Below are 21,297 nucleotides of genomic sequence, written 5' to 3' on the forward strand. Positions count from 1 at the left end.
AATATCACAATGCTAATGAATATGTTATTATGTTATTGTATCAAATAAATATAATTAATTTTGTGTTATTTTAAAGCTTATATTTATCCCTATTGAATTTTATCCTTTGTATTGTAATTGTAATTACTAGTGTAAAGGAGGAAGCGATAATTATTTTCAAAAATTATTTCTTGAAAACACAAATATGGTGCCAACGGACATTCTTTAAATAACTTAATTTTAGTGAAATAGCAATTCGTAAATGATACTAATAAAATAAAAAGTTATTTAATGTTTCCAAAAAGTATAAAATCAGAAAAATCCCCTACATGCCGGTCGTTTTTGAATTTTTGTGGCATAAATGATTTTTTTTGTGTTTAACTAGTTAAACAGTAACTAATTTATTAATTGAGCAAATTAGCATAATGGAAAAGTTTAATTTTTTTTCATCTTTGTAACAACATTAAGCACTGCCCATTTTTAGATGGTAGCTGTTTGTGACTGCCAATCTGTAGGGACAATAGTAAAAAAAAGGGAGCAGAATGTTTTAGAGAGAAGGGTAAGGGGTAATTGCAGATTTATTGTGGATACTGAGTGTCATTAACAAGTATTTGAGAGACAGAAATTACTTCAGAATAATTGTACCACTGCAAGTATAATGTGTTGCCTATCATGTTGGCAGTTATATTTATGGCAATCATGCTGTGCAAGTATAATGGTTTTGTTAATTAATTATTAATTTAGTCATTACTGGCGCGTTTTTCGCTCAAAGCAAATTAATGGTCAATGTTGGTCAAGTACTTAGAAACGTAAAAGGAGTCTTATGAAGAGGGATCTACAAAAATTTCTTTTCTTTTTGTGATTAAAATAAAAGTAGATTTTAAATGTAGCACAAATGAATCACGCAAATTGTAATCTATCAACTATTTTCGTTTTTATTAATATTATCGAAGGTTTTGTACGCTGAAAACGATCTGGGTACATATTAAAAATATATACATGTATTAAAATTATATTGTTACTAGGATCAGATATGGATCATATAATCATAGATACACCAATTTCTTAGAACCTTAGATCTATTTTACTAATTTGACATCCAGCTGACGCAACTGTCGAATTATTGACATATAGAAAATATTTATCAATTATTTGCGTAGAATGGGCAATTTACTACTTTAAAAACGTCAATACTCTAAAAATAAAAAATACTCATCCGTTTAACATTCATTTTCTGAAAGACACAGCAACAATTTAAACGAAGAGTAGATAAAATAATCCAATCTCGATCCTTATAACAATATTATACATTTACAATTTTTAGATGGCAGCTCCTTGTGACTGGCAAACTGTAAGGAAAACGGTAAAAGAAAGGGGGCAGTATCTTTTAGAAGCAGGTATATGGAGTGATTGTCGGTTTATAGTCGGCACAGAGCCCCATCAACAAGTATTTGAGGGGCACAAATTATTTCTAGCCATGTCAAGTCCTGTTTTTGAAGCAATGTTTTATGGAGGAATGCCTGAAAAAGACCCTATAGCTATCCTAGATGTTCAGCCTGATGCTTTTAGAGCTTTACTAGAGTAAGATTCCATACAGTCCAATTAACTCATGAGATATTACACATATAAGTAAACATCCTTAAAACTACTCTAAAAATGCAGTTATTTCCAAATATTTTTCTTAATCAATACTTTTATGAATGTGAATTAAAAACAAAAGTGTAAGTACTGATGTTACTCAATACAAAGATAATATTTCTGAAACTTTAGAAATTAACAACTATTGTTTTTATTAATTCTAATTATTTATCACATGAAAAGGATTCTTCTGTATAAATAAATAAACTTCTAGATACATCTACACAGACCGCATAAACCTTTCATCATTTGATCAAGCTTGTGAATTGTGTTATGGAGCAAAAAAGTATATGCTTCCTCATTTAGTGGAAGAATGCACCAAGTATTTGTGGTCCGATTTATATCCAAAGAATGCATGTCGTGCCTATGAATTTGCAAAACTCTTTGAAGAACCTGTATTAATGGAAAAATGCTTAAATGTAAGCATTATTGTATTATATTAAACTTTGTTTTATAGTTTAAAATTACAGATAATCTGCAACCAAACTGTTGAAGTCCTTTCAGAGAGCAGTTTTGATGATGTAGAATTCAGCACCATATTGACAGTATTTGATCAGGAATCATTAAACATAAACTCGGAGTTGGATTTGTTTAATGCTATCACTAGATATGCAAATCGACATAGTCAGAGTTCAGGTGCGAAAGTACCTAGACTAGATGGTATAGGTAATTGTGCTTAATTTATTAACTATTATTTAACAAATCCCGATAGTAGTTGTTTTAACTCAGTAATTATTTTTTTAACTGCGGTTTATTTCTTTGATTAATATGTAGGTATAATGGATCTTAAAATGTAATATAAGAAATGTGAGTATTACTTTTTAAAAATGTATAATCGGAAGCTTCTACGTGCTAATTTCTCTAAATCATCCATTACTGTGTTTATGTATGTATATTTAATTGGTATCTGATGGTACACAGTGCTAAGAGCGCATCAAGACTTGTTATGTTTCAAAAAATATCACAATGCTAAAAAACTTGTTCTTCTACCATCTACTTTAAATTAGAATATTTTACAAAACCAAAATGTTATTTATCAAAATAATGAAACATTACATATTACTTAATAATATTGATTATATCACTGTTTTCACACATTTTTATTTAATTTTGCTTAACAATCATTTGTTGTTTATTTTCACGCACGATAAATAGCAATGTCATCTTCTCATTCATTAATTAATAGCAACAAATGAAAAAATAATTAATACTGAAATGGGAACCACACTCTTGTTTTTAACATGTAATTATGAATTTAGGGTCTTCTACAAGTAACACTGAAGGAAATACACGATATCCAACATTCAAAGATGCAATAATGAAAATAAGATTCTTAACTTTAACACCTAAAGCCTTCGCCGAAGGCCCTGCCTCATCTACTCTTTTAACAGAGTCGGAGAAATTTGCCATACTAATGAACATCTCATCATCTTCAGCGACGGTACCCATGCCTTCTGGTTTCTCAACCTCCAGACAGCATAGACAAAAGAAAAGCTCCACGATGAATCAACGAAACGATCCCATGTACAATTCTCTGTATATGGTACGTCGTGAACGGGTAAATTTTATAGCGGTGGTTATATTATTGTAATGAGCAGGGTAATCCAGCAATGGACACATCCAGAACGTCCATGATACAATACCAGCCTGGTATGAACGTTTTTTCCGAAGAGGGTAGCAACGAAAATTCCAACAAATACTATTGTACGCGAGAAATGCTCCGTGTCACAGAATGTATGAACACTAGCGTCCTGGACTGTGCTGTCACGTTTACATGCGACAAAAACATTTGCGTATTTGGTATACAGGTACTATTGGGAACTAATTTTATTTCTATGACTTGTATTTGTGCGGTCGCAGGTTCCAGCTCAGACAATAATTGAGGAAGATAGGCAAGTGGCAGTTGGGGCATCTTATGCAGAACTTTTATATGCGCATTTACTGGATGCAGATGGAAGTCGTTTAACTTATACACACTTCACCAGTAGAGTCAATTATCGATCTTTGATCAATATATCATTCAACAGACCCATATACATTCAAAAGAACAAGGTAGCTACATAGTTAATTATTTTCTTATAGAGCCTATCATGAAGCTAATCGATGTTTTTGTAGGTTTATAAGGTGGGTGTTGTGCTTCACAAAATGGGATGGTATACAATTGGTACATATACCCTTCAATCGACGTGTAACGGAGTCGTTTTTACGTTTGGTCAGGGACAGAATTGTGACTCAGTTCGCGACGGTCTAATACGTTCTATAATCTTCTCTGTACCGTCTTCAAATCAGAATAATATGAGTAATTGCTCTGTCTGTGCTATACCTGGAGTTCCCGTTTAGTATTTGATAATAAAAACGAGACGTTCGACTGAAGTAGGTATTTACAATGTCTCAACATAAAAATCTCTGTTAGAAAAAAAAGTAAAAATTATTTATCATTTTTTGATATTCAATTAAAAGTTTTACTTCAATATCACTCAACGGATTTTTTGTTTTGTTGGTTGTTCAGTTTTATATAAAAAATATAAGTTTACTGTCTTTATTATTATGTTATGTTATTCTCAAAAAAGAAGGAAACTATTCTCATTTGTTGTAAGTATCCAAAGAAATTAACTTTTGTTTTCAAAAATAAATTATTTTTGGAAGTGGCTGTTTCCTTTTTTATACTAGCAAATACATAAAAATAATCAAATGAAATGGCAACAAAAGTATAATTAATGACATAAGTTAACTCTAAAATATCACACAAATGTGTATAAGAAGACACTTTATTTTGCAGTATGTAGGAAAATTAATTGTGTTTATTTGCTTTATATCTCTATTTTAACATAAAGTATACAAATTTGAATGGTTTCTAATTTAAATTATTGAACCGCCAAAATATAGCGATGGTGTATAGGCAACCCATTATATAGCCAAGTGTGTTGTGCTGCTCTCTATAAAACCATAATAAGAAACCCGCACTTGTTTATTTCGGTTGTTATTATCATTATCGATCTTTATCTATGGTTTATGTTTATGTCAAACGACAGTTTTAATCTGACCCTCGTAATCAGTCCTTGATCTTTTGTTTGTGTTAAAGTTAATGTAGTTTTGCGTTGACTATTAAAAACGTGTAGATTTTATAAAACTACCATACAATATGTTTGTTCTTGCAAAAAGGGAAATGGATGCAATTAACAAATCTGAAAAGGAAGCTATACATTCTGGGCACTTTATGGTTTCACATTTCGAAGCTGAAGAACAAGATGATGAATATGAAGTAGCAGTTCCAATACCTGAAGAAGATGAAGTTAAAGATCCTCTAATCAGAGAAACAAGCGATATTCCAGTTGAACGCATTAATAAGGTCTTTAAACTTGCTCATCAGTTGTCTATCGACACTAGTTTGGCCAAATTATTCCAGTGTATGTCAATAGCTTACAGGTGGGTTATTTTTTCTTTTTATTAGATAACAGTTCAAATAAGAACATTACTTTTCTATTCTTAATGCTTCACATTTATTTTAGAAAGGGTATGTCCAAAGGCCATATTTTTATTGTCATTGTTTATATCATTGCTATTATTGATTTTTAGATAATTCCCTCGAAGTAATACTAGTTAAAGATAAAGTTAAGCTTATATAATTATTTTATGATTTGATGTGTTTTACACATAGAACACATGTTACATCTTCAAAAAACATACATGACATTAATGTTAGATTTATATTCAATCATGATAAATTCTTCATTTTATTATCATGTTTTGAACAAGGTAAATTGTTTGATGTAAATCTGCTTGTCTTGTTTACGTAACTTTCTTGCAATCATTTGTAATTACATTGTTCTGTATATCATATTAATTAATTGATAAGAAGGAACAAGTTTTATTGTTTACTTATGTATTCATTTTATAACATATACTACTAAGTATTAAAATATTAAAGAAAAAAGATTGCCCTTCCTAGATATTTGTCTAAAGTAGCTACTTTATGATAATAAAAGTAAATCTGAAAAATAATTAGTTGAGTATATTTTATAAATAACTTTTTTGGATATAAATAAAATAAATAAATACTAATTGTTTCTTCTCCATTTTTAATATAGACAGAAGCTTACTTCACCAAAATGGAATAGATTTCGAGGAATAAGACTAAGATGGAAAGACAAAATTAGATTGAACAATGTTATTTGGAGATGTTGGCATATGCAATGTAATATTTGAAGGTATTTAGAAAATCATTTGTGTAAAAGAATTTTTTTTTAGTTATCAAGAAGCATAATACTTTGGTTTGTCAGTTTGCCTCTCCGCTGGATGTTGACACCCATAACAAACCTGAAGTAAATTATTTAACATATTATTAAAAATTGGCATTATTTTTTGAGTGTTTACAGGCTATTGTATTAGAAGGAAAATATTGGAAAAGAAAATTAGCAGCCGTTACAGCGGAATATAAAAAATGGCGAATGTTTTACAGAGCACAAATTTCGGGACAGTCCCTCAAAGACAATTTGGAAACTGTAAACGATATTGTTACTTATATTATAAAAGCTGTAATTAGTTTATTTTTCAGTTGAGCGAATTAGATGCGTTAACGTGGCATTCACAAAGCTCCGACAGTATGAACATGATGGTGGATGAGGATTATATGAGCCTAATGAGCGATACTCTCTTTTCTACAATTACCAACCAGCCCTTTGTTTTTCCAGATTCTCGTGAAATAGGTAAAGGCATTACCAGTTATTATTTTTATTTTATCGGTAAAAAAATCTAAACAATTCATGTAAATAAAAAATTTTGTAAACATGTATTAAACTGGTATTTATCGGTGATCTTCTTTATCTAAAAATCTTTGTTACTATTTAGCAAGAGCGGGAATTGCGGATTTCATACAACCCAGTTTGGGACCACTGCAGCCCAATCTCGACGATTACATGGACACATTCGAGCCGCTACAAGGTAAACGAATGATTGTCTGTTGTGTGTGAGATTCCATTTCTTAAACTGTCTTCATGCAGAGTTCATTTCATGTAAATTGCCAACGGTGCCTGAGGAAAACGGATCAGATATTAATTGTAAACAAGAAAATCAACAGATCGTTAATTGGTGTTATTCTGATCTGGATCTTTTAGAGGGCAACTCAAACGTAACTATAATTTACCTATTATCTCTTTACGTCTGTTTTTACAAATAAAAACATTTTTAGATCAATTCTTTGACTTCTTCTGAAATAATCGACCAATATCAACCTATGGAGGCGGTATCTTTAGAAAAGCAACAGGATTTGGCGTCTTATGATAACGATATGGTGTTGCAAGCGCCTTCCATGGTCCAGTTTGTACCTCAAACTCCTTCGCCAACCACACCACCGCCTCCTCTTCCTCCTCCCCCACCTCCTGCAACCTATCAACCGCCAAACTCTTCGTATCAAATGCCTGCAATATCTAAAGGAAACAAGAAGAAGTTATCGCCTTCTCGGAGCATGAAACAGACTCATATTGAACAACAGCAGCAGTTTTCTAGTTACAGAAAATCAGTAGAACAGGGATTTTCTTCGAACTATGCCCTTCAGAATTCAGTAGTCGCAGCTGATTCGGTCAAAAGTAAGAAAATAATTAATCATCATAATTTATTTAAATGATAACCTATTAACTTATTTGTAAGTACAAACAATACTGCCACAACAAGAGACTGTGTCTTACAACGTCCTGCCTCATCAGCCTCAGCAGCAGCAGCAACAGTCCTTTCAAGCGTTCAAATTCACCACTCCATTAAACGTCCCCAATATAAAATTTTCGTCTCAGACAGCACACAGTTATAAAGCATCGAGCGGAAGCCAGTCCAATCCAGCGCTAAATGAAATCGCAAATCAGGTAATACATAGTTTTGGTTTTCTATTTTTATAAAGTTAGAAAAGAATAAAATTTACAAACTTATACGGTTGTAATTTTATTCTTTATAGAGGGTTTCGAAAATTGATAGTTGTATACGATCGACGCACACCAAGTCGTCCCGTCAAAGGTCCGTGTCACATACCAGGGAATCACCCAAAAGACCTCCACTTTTATCAGCTGTTAGCGATCCCGCTTTAGTTACCCCCTCAACAAGTGTTTTACTAACACAACTTCTTACCAGTAGTGAGTTATTACCGCAAATAAATATTTAAGTAGTGGTAATTAATTAATTAATTCAATTATTGTTCTGTTCTTTATAGATTCACCAAGTAATGTTCTCTTACACCAAAACGCTTCCATTTCCTCAACATCTGCCTCTCAAGAGCAACAAACGATTGCCTCCAGAATGAAAGATGATTCTACTCCTTCGAAAATATCAAGCATAACTCACACATCACCCGTTCCCTGTGCACTTATAATTAACACGGGGCCCTTTGCGACCCCTACGACCGGTACCGATCCAGTAAGTAGTAATACATTAAGTTTAGGTTTCTTGTGTACTATTGACAATACAATATAGAAAATGCATTATCACCTATGGAGAAGGGAAACAGTCTTCTAAATGTGTGTAAGCATTTAAAACTAACTAAATGAATGTTCTGCAAATTTGAAAAACAAATGAAAAAATATGCAAATGTAAATAAGAACAGTAAGAAAAATACAGAATCATATAAGTGATCTTTTTTAGTGCCTTGCTAGAAATTAGAAGAGTAAGTATATCTAAAGTTCTTCTCTTGCAGTTGTTCATTGGTCAAATGAATACATCGAATTCCAACAGTCCCGTTCATTCTCACAGTTCTCCCACTTCACCACAAGCCGACTCTCCTCCCCGAGACTCCTTTGGCAGAGATCAGAGAAGAGCCGGTCATATTCATGCCGAACAGAAACGTAGATACAATATCAAGAACGGTTTCGACATGATTCATTCTCTTATACCGCAACTTAATCAGAATCCCAATACAAAGGTAAATAAAAGTGTCACTATTTTTTTTTATATGTTTATTGTCAAGCTTTTGTATAGCTAAGTAAAGCGGCAATGCTACAAAAGGGGGCTGAATACATCAGGCAACTACAGCAAGAAAGGAGTCAACTCAAAGATGAAATGGATAATCTTCGACAACAGATTGAAACACTTAACACAGCTATAAGGCATGTACTTTTTATTTAATTATCTTTAACATAATATAAGTATATTGAATTTCAGTAACTGTCAGTCAATGCTGCCAGCAACTGGTGCTCCAGTATCTAGGAAACGCAGTAGCAAAATGCAAGAAATGTTTGATGAGTATGTTAGAAAAAGAACGATGGAAGATTGGAAGTTTTGGATTGTATCCTTTTTTTAATATTTTTATCACTTTATAGCTATTTTTTACTTTGTTTTCCTTAACGTTTTATTACAGTTCAGTTTACTGTTTAAACCACTTTTGGTATCGTTTAACAATTTTGTCTCCACATCCAGTATGGATGATCTTTACCGTTCAACGATGCTCTGGATAGAGCAGCACTGCACTCTTGTTGATCTCAGGCCAAGTAAGTTACTGTATTTTTTATTTTACATTCGTTTTAGAAAATGTTGGTACTATAAGGTTTTATTTTATTTTAGTCGTCTTAAATTCCTTAAGGTATTTATGCACGAAAACTGACATCTTGTCAGACCCGGAAATGTTACCAGAGCAAGCGAGACAAATCGTTATGTCCCCCAACAGTAATAACAGTCAGAATTGATAGAATGCCTTAAATCGAATTATTTAGATAAGATAAATCGGTTGCTCAAAAAAGTAATAATAAAAAACGTCGGCGATTTTGTGATAATTGAAGTGCAAAATAACATTAGTTAATCTGTATTCTTTTCTTGTTCCCTTCCTTAAAACCGTTAATTTTTTTAATTACTTTTTGCTTTTGAAAGTTGATAATACTATATAATTAATAACTTTAAAACTTTACGAATTACTACGAGTGTTTATTTTGTATGAACTGTGTGTCTTCAGATAACTAAAACGTGAGAAATCATGGCACAAAATACTTTAAATATTTTAAAAATAGAGTCCTAGTTTTTCAAACATTTGATCTTTAGTTTCCTTCTTTTATTACATACTTTTAACCGTTATTCCTTGTTTATAGTACAAGATTATTTATTGTAAGGTGCAAATAAGTTTAATTGTTCTGTTGTAAATCAAAATGAAAAAGAAAAAAATTATTCACATTTGACGAGTCAAATAACATTTTTTTTATTTTAATATTGGGTACTTATTATTATATTAATATAAGGAAGAAAAAAACGGTAAATTATCTAAGTTTATAATAAGAATGTTAAGGTTTTTTTTATTATTTCTTTTGTCTTTTATTGCATTCTGATTTACCATATTTTACGTCTAATGTTGTTTTATATGCAAAAAAAATATGTAATTGTATATAACTTTTAAGAGATTTTATAAAATCATGTTGTTTGACGAGCTACTTTTTTTTTAACGTTTGATTAGACCCAATTAAAAATGATGGAAAATACATAATAAGCCAATCTTGTCAGTGGATTGTAAATTATATAAAATTATTCCGTCTCGCTCGACTCTGAGTCTTTCAGGGCTTTGGTTTTATCAGTTTTTCGGCCACGTCTCGCTTCAAAATCAGACCCTTCCTCATCAGAAGAATAAATAGCACTACCTGTAACAAGGTAAATAATTATTCCATTATAGTTAAAAAGAAAACAATTTAAAATATATTGATCACCTCGTGATGGATTTGCTACTCCTGACTTGTATTTATTTTTAATAGCATTGAGGGAAATCGCCCCTTCTTCGTCGCTACCCTCTTCTTCCCTATATGCTTCCCTGGCGTGGGTTCTTGTGCCACCTTCACCTCTTCTTCTTGGCTTAGCTCTTACTGTCTGCCTTAACTTCTCTTCTTCTTTCTGTAAATCAAAATTAAATGATTAAATGTCAAACAATTTTAGGATTAATTTACATACTTTAAGTAATGTTTTTCGGTCCTGATCAGGATCCACCCCTACTTGGGATAGTATTTTAATTCCTGAAACTTTCTGAGACCTGTCAGCCAACGATAGGGTCATTTTTCTGTGTGTAAAGCTCTCCGTCGAGTGAGGTCTGAAACTCAATTTGGTTCGAAAAACAGCTTGACCCTGTAGACCAGTCCCTTGACGAATGAACAAATGATTGTGGTCTCCCTATACATAAAAAAAATATACTAATTTGAATAAAATATATTAAGTATATATACAAATTATTTACTTGTAAGGGTTGCTTATAAACATCGAATATTTCAGAACCCAAATGTAAACTCAGAGATCCGTCGGACCATTTTACAAATCGTGCATTTGATTCTTTTATAGAGTTGCCTTCCTTGTCGAAAGCTTCGCGCCATCTAATTGTATTTTCTACTTTGAGTTTTAATCTGTGGAGGAGGGAAAAAAGTACTGAGAAAACAGTTTATAAGCTTATACAGTAAAGCATTTGTACCTAGCACGACCTTCTTCGTCCAAAGTTTCTTCTTCGTCAATTTCATCTTCGTAAGTTTCTTGATCGAATGGCCTGGTGTCTACGGACAAAAAGTTGGGAAGTTTTACGAAATGTATGTCTCTCCCTAGATCACAACTAATTTTAGGTATTTCCACGTCGATTCGCGTTTCTGGTATTTCCACTTCTTTCTCCTCTTCCTAAAACAAAATTTAGTTGCTTATTTTATAACCATTTTCCTGTTAAACGTACATCTTCGTTTATAGCTCTTTGTTCATTTTCTTCTTCATCTTCAGAACGTCTCTCTGGAGCTTCATTTTCACTATCCCCTTCCTTGTCCATATCGTCTTTTTTTTCTACTGCCTTTTCCTTCTCCTTTTCTTCTTCACTACTTATATCGTCAGCATCTCCGAACAGTGCTGCAGCACTAGGTTCTTCACCTTAATATCAAGAATTTGTAAGAATAATGTTTAAATTAAAATACCATTGTTATCTTACTCTTCCCATTTTCATTTTCTCCCTCATTTTCGCTATCGGAAAGGATTTTAGTCTTTTTTCTGGTTTCTTTTTCTTCTGAACTATCTCTTTTACGTTTCTGGTCTTCATGGTCACTTGGTGAGCCTGCATCAATTTGTAGGTTGGGGCTATTTGATCTACTATCAGGAGTTTTTCTTCTACAAAGTAACCTATTTTAAATTGTGTGTAATAAAAAAAATTAAAGATTCTTACCCAGATTTGTTTGACTCTGCACTCTTCGACCTACGTGAACCTACAGAGTGAGATCTTGAACTATGGGAACTTTCAGCAGATCTTGATTTGTTTGAAACAGCAGAACGTGACCGTGACCTGTTGGAATCTGCAGATGGTGATCTGGATTTTTGTGACGGTGCAGATTTATTAGAGTGCACAGATGACGATCTGGATCTGTTTGAAGCTGCTGATCCAGATCTATTTGAATCTGGAGATTTTGATCTATTTGAGGCTGCTGATCGAGATCTATTAGATGCAACAGATCCTGACCTGTTAGATGCAACAGAATGGGACCGATTTGATTGTGGTGATTGAGATTTACTTTTACCACTTTCTATAGACTTTTCAGAAACTGCTGATTGTGATCTTGACCTGTTTGATGCTATTGAGGAATTTCTTGATCGGTTTGACCCAGAAGATCTGTTAGATTGAACTGAAACTGACCTTGATTTCTGTGATTCATTTGAAGGGGTACGGTTTGATCTTACACTTCTTGATTGCGATCTAGATTTCCTAGATTCCGACCGATTTGAGGCGGCAGATCCAGATCTTTCTGAAACTCCACTCTGAGATCTTTCAGATGCATTTGAATTTACTGAAGAAGATCTCGAACGATTGTTATGTGCATTATTATCATAATTAGGAGAATTAGAACGAGACCGGTCTAAATTGTACCCTGGTGTGGGTGCCGTTGTATGACCAACAGGACTAACACTTCTGTTTGATTCAGAATCTGATGCCATTTACAAAAAGTCATAAAACACGTGCACACACCAGAAAATACATTAATTATTTAAATTAGTAGTACAAAGCTTAATACAACACTCATTTATTTAAATATAGTTTTCCGGTAAGCTTTAACATACAAAATTAACCGTACTTTTTTTTTCGTCTAAAATTTGAGGTTAGGTAATTAATTGTCAGTCGTCAGTTGTCATTTTTTTTCCCAATTGCCGTTTATTTTTATATTAGTTTTTATTTAAAAATACATTTAAAATCGTGTACATTTATTGTTATTTGTTTGTTGTAGTTAAATCCTTGTGAGTTTTCATGTGAGTTAATAAAGTTCCATTTTGTGCAAATGTTTGTCCGCAAATGCTGCAAATATATGGTCTCTCGCCGGTATGAGTTCTAATATGCTTGGTCAGTGTTCCCTTGATAGCAAAATTACGCCCGCAATAGGAGCACGAATATGGTTTTTCTCCACTATGTATTCTCATGTGAGTTACCAGTCTACTACTTTGATTAAATCTTCTCAAGCATACTTTACATTCTAAAGGCTTCTCTCCAGTGTGAATTCTTATGTGGGATGATAAATACCCAGACTGTGGAAAAAGTTTTCCACATATCTTGCACACAAACGGCTTTTCTCCTGTATGTGTTCTTATATGACTCTTTAGGGTTCCTCTTGCAGCAAAACTCTTTTCACAAACACTGCATTTATATGGTTTTTCTCCTGTATGTTTTAGAGAATGTATTTTTAAATATGACATTTGAGTAAATTTACAACCACAAATATTACACAAAATCGGTTTTTCTCCAGTGTGTACAAGTTTATGTCTTTCCAAAATGCTGGCAAATCTAAAACTTTTGTTACATGTAAAACATGTGTTATTTTTACAAGATTTCTTTTCATTTAGTTTAACTAAGTTCTTTCGTTTCTGATCATTAAAGTCCTGACCAGAATTCTCCTTATCTTCTAATCTCTGCCATCTTCATAAAATATTGAAATAAAATAAGAATAAGGAAACAACATAAATATTTCAACTCACTTACAGCTTATTTGAATATGATACTGTAATGTATTTCCTACAATGTTTCTTTTTATTGTTGCTACCATCTTCAATACTCTAAAATATACAATAATTTTATTGATAATTAGATATAGTTAATTGATTAATAGTTACCACGTACATTTGTATCATTTATTAAGTCAGTATCATTGTCTGCAATCTCTAAGTCAGTTTTTATGATTCTTAATTTTTTATCAGAGTCTTCACATGTTCTTTTAAAAGAATAAAATTCACGTAATCTGTTTATACATTCCACACATATTTGTTGAGGAAGTCCATCATTTGTATCAATCTAGAACCTTTAAATAATGTGATAATTATTCTTTAAAAAAGTGGCATACAACCTGAACTGAAATAAACGTATGTAGAGCTTCTGCTATCGAAATTAGTCGTCCACCTAATAATTCCACCATAAAAATATCTTTTAAGTCATTATTTTTCTTTAAGCACATTCTACAAATTTGTGCAAAGGACATTATTGATGAGAAGTTCAAATAATTCTCTTTTATCTATGTTCTGAGCGTTATTTTAAAAATGTTATCATTTTTTAATAATTGTACTAGTTCCGTCCTTTACCACTTGTATCAAAAAAATAACCTGTACTAACCTAAAAATTGTAAAATGTCGGGTTGTGTAATTCAAAAGAATAGATAAAATAAGTTATTATTTACGTTATTGAACGTAACATCTTATTCATCTCATTCATTTTAATAGGACAAGTAATATATTAAATTACCTTTCGATTTTCAATAAAAAAAAATCGTTATTTATGTAAAATATTTTTTCCATATAGAACAAACCGTAGTGCAAACATTCGGTAAGTTGTACATTAATATATTACAGAACTTTTAACAATAACAGTACTTACATTATTTTTGTTTGACAATATTCTGCTGTGTTAACACTGAATGTCGAAAATCTGCGACATTGGTAGTTTTTGTTTTTTAAACTTTTGACAAAATTGCCGTTTTTATTCTTTTGAAAAAATTATTTCATGCTGGGCAGTGAATTCATTCATTTAATTTCAGTTAAATTTGTGATTTACTATCATAAGCAAACCTCATGACGTCTTTTTTAAATAACTAATATTTTCAGTGAAAAGGCATTATGGATTTTGATAGTGATGACGAAAGTGCATTATTACAAGATGATTACTATGCTTTTTTAAATATTTCTAAGGAGGTGAGTTTGTTCTAATTAATTAAAATAAACTAACTGCTAACTAAATAATTTTCATAAGGCTACCAAAGAAGAGATTAACAATGCTTACAGAAGGCTAAGCCGAATTTACCATCCTGATAAACATCTTGATCCTGAAAAGAAGCAGAAAGCTGAAATACTGTTTAATAAGACAAAAAAGGCATATGAAGGTAAATAGCTCATTTGGATCTTTATGTATAGTAATATTTTATAAGCAATATCTTTTGCTATATTTAAGTTTTTAATAAATGTACTAATGGATAGTTAATTTATTATTATTATTACATTTTAGTATTATCAGATCCTCATCAAAGAGCAATTTATGATAATTTAGGGGTAAAAGGACTAGAGACAGAAGGTTGGGAAATAGTCCAACGTACTAAAACACCAGCGGAAATAAGAGCAGAATATGAGCAGCTTGCTGAGGAGAGGGCTGAGAGGCGAAAACAGCAGCGTACAAATCCTCACGGTTCCATTACCGTGAACATTAACGCCACAGATTTATTCAACCCTTATATTAACGAGTATGGGGTGCAAGATGAATATGAGATTGAAGAAAATTCAGTACTTCCAAACATTGAAGTATCGGGCATGAGTTTTAATCAATCTGTTGAGTTTCCTTTAACTCAAAAAGATACTGCGACGTTGTCAGGACAACTTCAGACACATAATGGTACAGGAGGAGGCGTGATTAGCCTCAGTTGCAGGCATATCTTTTCTCATAGGAGTTGGGGTGAAATGGAAATTGGAGCAGGTATGCTATAATAAGACACATAAAAGAAATATTTCATTTTAAGGCTCTTGTATAATTCACTGCTTTAGGAAATGGTCCTTCAGTTTCTCTTAAAGCTTTTCGTACATTGAGTAAACGATTTTTTTGGAATGGAGGTACAGTATTACAATTTACCCCACAAGGTATAAGACCTGGTTTTATTTCCAGTAAGTCGAATCGTTTTTATATTAAACAATCCATTGTTTTTTAAAAAACATAATTTGTAGCTCTGGCAATGCAAATTGATAAACATTCTGTAGGATACTTCACCTATAATACAGGGTACAAATCTTCAGTGTCAACATCGGTTATTAGGGACACAGGTTTGATTTATTAATATGATATTTATTTTTTAATTCTTAGAGGTAAAGTATTTTGTGATAATAATCTGGAGAATTTTCAGAAACGGGTCTTTACAATTTCTCGGTACAAGTTGGATTACCACATTCATATATTTCTTTCAGTTATACTAGGAAAATGCTCAATCATGAATTGAGACTACGAGTAGCCTTTAAGTAAGTTTAAATTTATTCTCTCATGAAAAATAACTATTTTTCTATTTCATTTTAAATCACAGAGTAGGTACATTTGGGGGCGTTATCGAGTATGGGGCCGAAAAGAAGGTGTCCAAACATAGTTTACTAGCAGCGGCTGTCGCTGTTGGAGTTCCTGCTGGAGTTAAACTCAAAATAAAGTAATTTCAATTCGTTATTATTTATAATTTTTCATTTATTTGTTTAATTTTTATTTAAATTACATATGTTGTTTTGCAGATTAACCAGAGCTAATCAAGTTTACTCTTTTCCGATTCATTTGTGCGAAGAAGTGATGCCCGCGCCTGTGTTTTATGGTACCATAGTGCCTCTTATAGTGTATGCAGTAATAAAAAAAAGTCTAGTCGAACCTTTCTTGAAAGAGCAGGAGGCAAAAAGGGCCGAAACGGAAAAGCAAAATAATCGCACCAAATTACTGGAGAAGCGAAAGGAGGCGCAGGCCGCTGTCGAACTTATGTCAGCAACATATGCTCGGATAGTAAGAGACGAAGATGCAAAGAAAGGACTAGTCATTGAAAAGGCCCTTTATGGAAAAGCCCTGAGAAGTAACAGTACGTTTTATGACTTAACAAGTTAAGTAGTGTATATTTCTATATTTTTGTGATCTTTTCAGATAGGGATTCAGGTGATTTTGCAGAAGAAATTCTGGATGTAACAATACCCTTACAATGTCTGGTTAAGGACAGTAAATTGGAATTACATAATCATACTAAGGTGAGACTGCATTTCTTTCAGATTAAATGTGTGCTATAACAGTCAAATTTATTTAATTCGTAAAATTATTTAGATGCAGGTATGATGCCAAATTACTTAATTACTTAAAAGCTAAACAAAAAAGATAAATAATTACATAAGTTACGTTTAAAATTAAGTTACATTCATCATAGTTAACATTATTACTATTATTANAAATGTATGTCTCTCCCTAGATCACAACTAATTTTAGGTATTTCCACGTCGATTCGCGTTTCTGGTATTTCCACTTCTTTCTCCTCTTCCTAAAACAAAATTTAGTTGCTTATTTTATAACCATTTTCCTGTTAAACGTACATCTTCGTTTATAGCTCTTTGTTCATTTTCTTCTTCATCTTCAGAACGTCTCTCTGGAGCTTCATTTTCACTATCCCCTTCCTTGTCCATATCGTCTTTTTTTTCTACTGCCTTTTCCTTCTCCTTTTCTTCTTCACTACTTATATCGTCAGCATCTCCGAACAGTGCTGCAGCACTAGGTTCTTCACCTTAATATCAAGAATTTGTAAGAATAATGTTTAAATTAAAATACCATTGTTATCTTACTCTTCCCATTTTCATTTTCTCCCTCATTTTCGCTATCGGAAAGGATTTTAGTCTTTTTTCTGGTTTCTTTTTCTTCTGAACTATCTCTTTTACGTTTCTGGTCTTCATGGTCACTTGGTGAGCCTGCATCAATTTGTAGGTTGGGGCTATTTGATCTACTATCAGGAGTTTTTCTTCTACAAAGTAACCTATTTTAAATTGTGTGTAATAAAAAAAATTAAAGATTCTTACCCAGATTTGTTTGACTCTGCACTCTTCGACCTACGTGAACCTACAGAGTGAGATCTTGAACTATGGGAACTTTCAGCAGATCTTGATTTGATTGAAACAGCAGAACGTGACCGTGACCTGTTGGAATCTGCAGATGGTGATCTGGATTTTTGTGACGGTGCAGATTTATTAGAGTGCACAGATGACGATCTGGATCTGTTTGAAGCTGCTGATCCAGATCTATTTGAATCTGGAGATTTTGATCTATTTGAGGCTGCTGATCGAGATCTATTAGATGCAACAGATCCTGACCTGTTAGATGCAACAGAATGGGACCGATTTGATTGTGGTGATTGAGATTTACTTTTACCACTTTCTATAGACTTTTCAGAAACTGCTGATTGTGATCTTGACCTGTTTGATGCTATTGAGGAATTTCTTGATCGGTTTGACCCAGAAGATCTGTTAGATTGAACTGAAACTGACCTTGATTTCTGTGATTCATTTGAAGGGGTACGGTTTGATCTTACACTTCTTGATTGCGATCTAGATTTCCTAGATTCCGACCGATTTGAGGCGGCAGATCCAGATCTTTCTGAAACTCCACTCTGAGATCTTTCAGATGCATTTGAATTTACTGAAGAAGATCTCGAACGATTGTTATGTGCATTATTATCATAATTAGGAGAATTAGAACGAGACCGGTCTAAATTGTACCCTGGTGTGGGTGCCGTTGTATGACCAACAGGACTAACACTTCTGTTTGATTCAGAATCTGATGCCATTTACAAAAAGTCATAAAACACGTGCACACACCAGAAAATACATTAATTATTTAAATTAGTAGTACAAAGCTTAATACAACACTCATTTATTTAAATATAGTTTTCCGGTAAGCTTTAACATACAAAATTAACCGTACTTTTTTTTTCGTCTAAAATTTGAGGTTAGGTAATTAATTGTCAGTCGTCAGTTGTCATTTTTTTTCCCAATTGCCGTTTATTTTTATATTAGTTTTTATTTAAAAATACATTTAAAATCGTGTACATTTATTGTTATTTGTTTGTTGTAGTTAAATCCTTGTGAGTTTTCATGTGAGTTAATAAAGTTCCATTTTGTGCAAATGTTTGTCCGCAAATGCTGCAAATATATGGTCTCTCGCCGGTATGAGTTCTAATATGCTTGGTCAGTGTTCCCTTGATAGCAAAATTACGCCCGCAATAGGAGCACGAATATGGTTTTTCTCCACTATGTATTCTCATGTGAGTTACCAGTCTACTACTTTGATTAAATCTTCTCAAGCATACTTTACATTCTAAAGGCTTCTCTCCAGTGTGAATTCTTATGTGGGATGATAAATACCCAGACTGTGGAAAAAGTTTTCCACATATCTTGCACACAAACGGCTTTTCTCCTGTATGTGTTCTTATATGACTCTTTAGGGTTCCTCTTGCAGCAAAACTCTTTTCACAAACACTGCATTTATATGGTTTTTCTCCTGTATGTTTTAGAGAATGTATTTTTAAATATGACATTTGAGTAAATTTACAACCACAAATATTACACAAAATCGGTTTTTCTCCAGTGTGTACAAGTTTATGTCTTTCCAAAATGCTGGCAAATCTAAAACTTTTGTTACATGTAAAACATGTGTTATTTTTACAAGATTTCTTTTCATTTAGTTTAACTAAGTTCTTTCGTTTCTGATCATTAAAGTCCTGACCAGAATTCTCCTTATCTTCTAATCTCTGCCATCTTCATAAAATATTGAAATAAAATAAGAATAAGGAAACAACATAAATATTTCAACTCACTTACAGCTTATTTGAATATGATACTGTAATGTATTTCCTACAATGTTTCTTTTTATTGTTGCTACCATCTTCAATACTCTAAAATATACAATAATTTTATTGATAATTAGATATAGTTAATTGATTAATAGTTACCACGTACATTTGTATCATTTATTAAGTCAGTATCATTGTCTGCAATCTCTAAGTCAGTTTTTATGATTCTTAATTTTTTATCAGAGTCTTCACATGTTCTTTTAAAAGAATAAAATTCACGTAATCTGTTTATACATTCCACACATATTTGTTGAGGAAGTCCATCATTTGTATCAATCTAGAACCTTTAAATAATGTGATAATTATTCTTTAAAAAAGTGGCATACAACCTGAACTGAAATAAACGTATGTAGAGCTTCTGCTATCGAAATTAGTAGTCCTCCTAATAATTCCACCATAAAAATATCTTTTAAGTCATTATTTTTCTTTAAGCACATTCTACAAATTTGTGCAAAGGACATTATTGATGAGAAGTTCAAATAATTCTCTTTTATCTATGTTCTGAGCGTTATTTTAAAAATGTTATCATTTTTTAATAATTGTACTAGTTCCGTCCTTTACCACTTGTATCAAAAAAATAACCTGTACTAACCTAAAAATTGTAAAATGTCGGGTTGTGTAATTCAAAAGAATAGATAAAATAAGTTATTATTTACGTTATTGAACGTAACATCTTATTCATCTCATTCATTTTAATAGGACAAGTAATATATTAAATTACCTTTCGATTTTCAATAAAAAAAAATCGTTATTTATGTAAAATATTTTTTCCATATAGAACAAACCGTAGTGCAAACATTCGGTAAGTTGTACATTAATATATTACAGAACTTTTAACAATAACAGTACTTACATTATTTTTGTTTGACAATATTCTGCTGTGTTAACACTGAATGTCGAAAATCTGCGACATTGGTAGTTTTTGTTTTTTAAACTTTTGACAAAATTGCCGTTTTTATTCTTTTGAAAAAATTATTTCATGCTGGGCAGTGAATTCATTCATTTAATTTCAGTTAAATTTGTGATTTACTATCATAAGCAAACCTCATGACGTCTTTTTTAAATAACTAATATTTTCAGTGAAAAGGCATTATGGATTTTGATAGTGATGACGAAAGTGCATTATTACAAGATGATTACTATGCTTTTTTAAATATTTCTAAGGAGGTGAGTTTGTTCTAATTAATTAAAATAAACTAACTGCTAACTAAATAATTTTCATAAGGCTACCAAAGAAGAGATTAACAATGCTTACAGAAGGCTAAGCCGAATTTACCATCCTGATAAACATCTTGATCCTGAAAAGAAGCAGAAAGCTGAAATACTGTTTAATAAGACAAAAAAGGCATATGAAGGTAAATAGCTCATTTGGATCTTTATGTATAGTAATATTTTATAAGCAATATCTTTTGCTATATTTAAGTTTTTAATAAATGTACTAATGGATAGTTAATTTATTATTATTATTACATTTTAGTATTATCAGATCCTCATCAAAGAGCAATTTATGATAATTTAGGGGTAAAAGGACTAGAGACAGAAGGTTGGGAAATAGTCCAACGTACTAAAACACCAGCGGAAATAAGAGCAGAATATGAGCAGCTTGCTGAGGAGAGGGCTGAGAGGCGAAAACAGCAGCGTACAAATCCTCACGGTTCCATTACCGTGAACATTAACGCCACAGATTTATTCAACCCTTATATTAACGAGTATGGGGTGCAAGATGAATATGAGATTGAAGAAAATTCAGTACTTCCAAACATTGAAGTATCGGGCATGAGTTTTAATCAATCTGTTGAGTTTCCTTTAACTCAAAAAGATACTGCGACGTTGTCAGGACAACTTCAGA

At 32.2% G+C, this 21,297-nt stretch overlaps 8 protein-coding genes across 15 annotated transcripts in view; 4 read left to right on the forward strand and 4 right to left on the reverse strand.

The window, feature by feature from the left end:
- Window positions 1-1,084: 1,084 nt before the first annotated feature.
- LOC108738152 (BTB/POZ domain-containing protein 6) lies at window positions 1,085-4,090 on the forward strand. Of its 2 annotated transcripts, none has more exons than XM_018471415.2 (8): window positions 1,085-1,244; window positions 1,304-1,560; window positions 1,832-2,036; window positions 2,088-2,253; window positions 2,877-3,160; window positions 3,216-3,425; window positions 3,478-3,669; window positions 3,733-4,090. In XM_018471415.2, the coding sequence occupies exons 2-8, from the start codon at window positions 1,304-1,306 to the stop codon at window positions 3,955-3,957; spliced, it is 1,539 nt and encodes a 512-aa protein (XP_018326917.1). In that variant the 5' UTR covers window positions 1,085-1,244; the 3' UTR covers window positions 3,958-4,090. The 2 variants fall into 2 exon arrangements, with proteins under 2 accessions (XP_018326917.1, XP_018326916.1); XM_018471414.2 differs by having other exon boundaries at window positions 1,086-1,244; window positions 2,088-2,283.
- A 550-nt stretch (window positions 4,091-4,640) lies between these two features.
- Window positions 4,641-10,003, forward strand: LOC108738150 (carbohydrate-responsive element-binding protein). The gene is made up of 16 exons (XM_018471412.2): window positions 4,641-5,043; window positions 5,706-5,812; window positions 5,866-5,939; window positions 5,994-6,119; window positions 6,173-6,323; window positions 6,466-6,558; window positions 6,618-6,745; window positions 6,806-7,202; window positions 7,264-7,472; window positions 7,562-7,736; window positions 7,814-8,016; window positions 8,294-8,518; window positions 8,575-8,702; window positions 8,758-8,881; window positions 8,954-9,083; window positions 9,157-10,003. Exons 1-16 carry the CDS (start codon window positions 4,760-4,762, stop codon window positions 9,276-9,278), a joined length of 2,676 nt encoding a protein of 891 aa, XP_018326914.1. The 5' UTR covers window positions 4,641-4,759; the 3' UTR covers window positions 9,279-10,003.
- Window positions 10,004-10,078: 75 nt separating this feature from the next.
- LOC108738128 (another transcription unit protein) lies at window positions 10,079-12,641 on the reverse strand. Its single transcript, XM_025974137.1, has 8 exons — window positions 11,753-12,641; window positions 11,522-11,697; window positions 11,276-11,463; window positions 11,027-11,223; window positions 10,799-10,961; window positions 10,519-10,734; window positions 10,281-10,461; window positions 10,079-10,214 (listed from the first exon to the last, which is right to left on the reverse strand). The coding sequence occupies exons 1-8, from the start codon at window positions 12,514-12,516 to the stop codon at window positions 10,102-10,104; spliced, it is 1,998 nt and encodes a 665-aa protein (XP_025829922.1). The 5' UTR covers window positions 12,517-12,641; the 3' UTR covers window positions 10,079-10,101.
- Window positions 12,642-12,704: 63 nt separating this feature from the next.
- LOC112904357 (gastrula zinc finger protein XlCGF8.2DB-like) lies at window positions 12,705-14,144 on the reverse strand. 2 transcript variants are annotated; one of them, XM_025974176.1, is made up of 4 exons: window positions 13,908-14,144; window positions 13,688-13,858; window positions 13,550-13,623; window positions 12,705-13,486 (listed from the first exon to the last, which is right to left on the reverse strand). In XM_025974176.1, exons 1-4 carry the CDS (start codon window positions 14,040-14,042, stop codon window positions 12,787-12,789), a joined length of 1,080 nt encoding a protein of 359 aa, XP_025829961.1. In that variant the 5' UTR covers window positions 14,043-14,144; the 3' UTR covers window positions 12,705-12,786. The 2 variants fall into 2 exon arrangements, with proteins under 2 accessions (XP_025829961.1, XP_025829966.1); XM_025974181.1 differs by having other exon boundaries at window positions 12,706-13,486; window positions 13,911-14,144.
- On the forward strand, window positions 12,903-16,887 carry LOC108738130 (dnaJ homolog subfamily C member 11). Of its 3 annotated transcripts, XM_025974150.1 has the most exons (11): window positions 12,918-12,993; window positions 14,360-14,383; window positions 14,662-14,748; window positions 14,807-14,936; window positions 15,059-15,520; window positions 15,589-15,705; window positions 15,766-15,861; window positions 15,942-16,053; window positions 16,116-16,232; window positions 16,312-16,643; window positions 16,706-16,887. In XM_025974150.1, exons 3-11 carry the CDS (start codon window positions 14,674-14,676, stop codon window positions 16,843-16,845), a joined length of 1,581 nt encoding a protein of 526 aa, XP_025829935.1. In that variant the 5' UTR covers window positions 12,918-12,993; window positions 14,360-14,383; window positions 14,662-14,673; the 3' UTR covers window positions 16,846-16,887. The 3 variants fall into 3 exon arrangements, with proteins under 3 accessions (XP_025829928.1, XP_025829935.1, XP_025829932.1); XM_025974143.1 differs by lacking the exon at window positions 14,360-14,383 and having other exon boundaries at window positions 12,903-12,993; XM_025974147.1 differs by lacking the exon at window positions 12,918-12,993 and having other exon boundaries at window positions 14,346-14,383; window positions 16,706-16,860.
- Window positions 16,888-16,997: 110 nt separating this feature from the next.
- LOC112904287 (another transcription unit protein-like) lies at window positions 16,998-18,226 on the reverse strand. Its single transcript, XM_025973933.1, has 4 exons — window positions 18,129-18,226; window positions 17,389-17,564; window positions 17,143-17,330; window positions 16,998-17,090 (listed from the first exon to the last, which is right to left on the reverse strand). The coding sequence occupies exons 1-4, from the start codon at window positions 18,224-18,226 to the stop codon at window positions 16,998-17,000; spliced, it is 555 nt and encodes a 184-aa protein (XP_025829718.1).
- LOC108738133 (gastrula zinc finger protein XlCGF8.2DB-like) lies at window positions 17,246-20,522 on the reverse strand. Of its 4 annotated transcripts, none has more exons than XM_025974172.1 (7): window positions 20,302-20,522; window positions 19,775-20,040; window positions 19,555-19,725; window positions 19,417-19,490; window positions 17,620-19,353; window positions 17,389-17,564; window positions 17,246-17,330 (listed from the first exon to the last, which is right to left on the reverse strand). In XM_025974172.1, exons 2-5 carry the CDS (start codon window positions 19,907-19,909, stop codon window positions 18,654-18,656), a joined length of 1,080 nt encoding a protein of 359 aa, XP_025829957.1. In that variant the 5' UTR covers window positions 19,910-20,040; window positions 20,302-20,522; the 3' UTR covers window positions 17,246-17,330; window positions 17,389-17,564; window positions 17,620-18,653. The 4 variants fall into 4 exon arrangements, with proteins under 4 accessions (XP_025829957.1, XP_018326889.2, XP_018326890.2 ...); XM_018471387.2 differs by lacking the exon at window positions 20,302-20,522 and adding an exon at window positions 20,170-20,261; XM_018471388.2 differs by lacking the exon at window positions 20,302-20,522 and having other exon boundaries at window positions 19,778-20,244.
- The window catches only part of LOC112904289 (dnaJ homolog subfamily C member 11-like), a 4,494-nt gene continuing 1,966 nt past the window's right edge, over window positions 18,770-21,297 (forward strand). Inside the window, exons 1-4 of the mRNA XM_025973935.1 lie at window positions 18,770-18,860; window positions 20,529-20,615; window positions 20,674-20,803; window positions 20,926-21,295. Of these exons, the coding sequence (XP_025829720.1) occupies window positions 20,541-20,615; window positions 20,674-20,803; window positions 20,926-21,295 (575 nt within the window). The 5' untranslated portion in view covers window positions 18,770-18,860; window positions 20,529-20,540. The remainder of the gene's footprint in view (window positions 18,861-20,528; window positions 20,616-20,673; window positions 20,804-20,925; window positions 21,296-21,297) is intronic.

Source organism: Agrilus planipennis, unplaced genomic scaffold, assembly GCF_000699045.2.
Source record: "Agrilus planipennis isolate EAB-ADULT unplaced genomic scaffold, Apla_2.0 scaffold128, whole genome shotgun sequence".
In the NCBI taxonomy this organism is placed as follows: Eukaryota; Metazoa; Arthropoda; class Insecta; order Coleoptera; family Buprestidae; genus Agrilus; species Agrilus planipennis.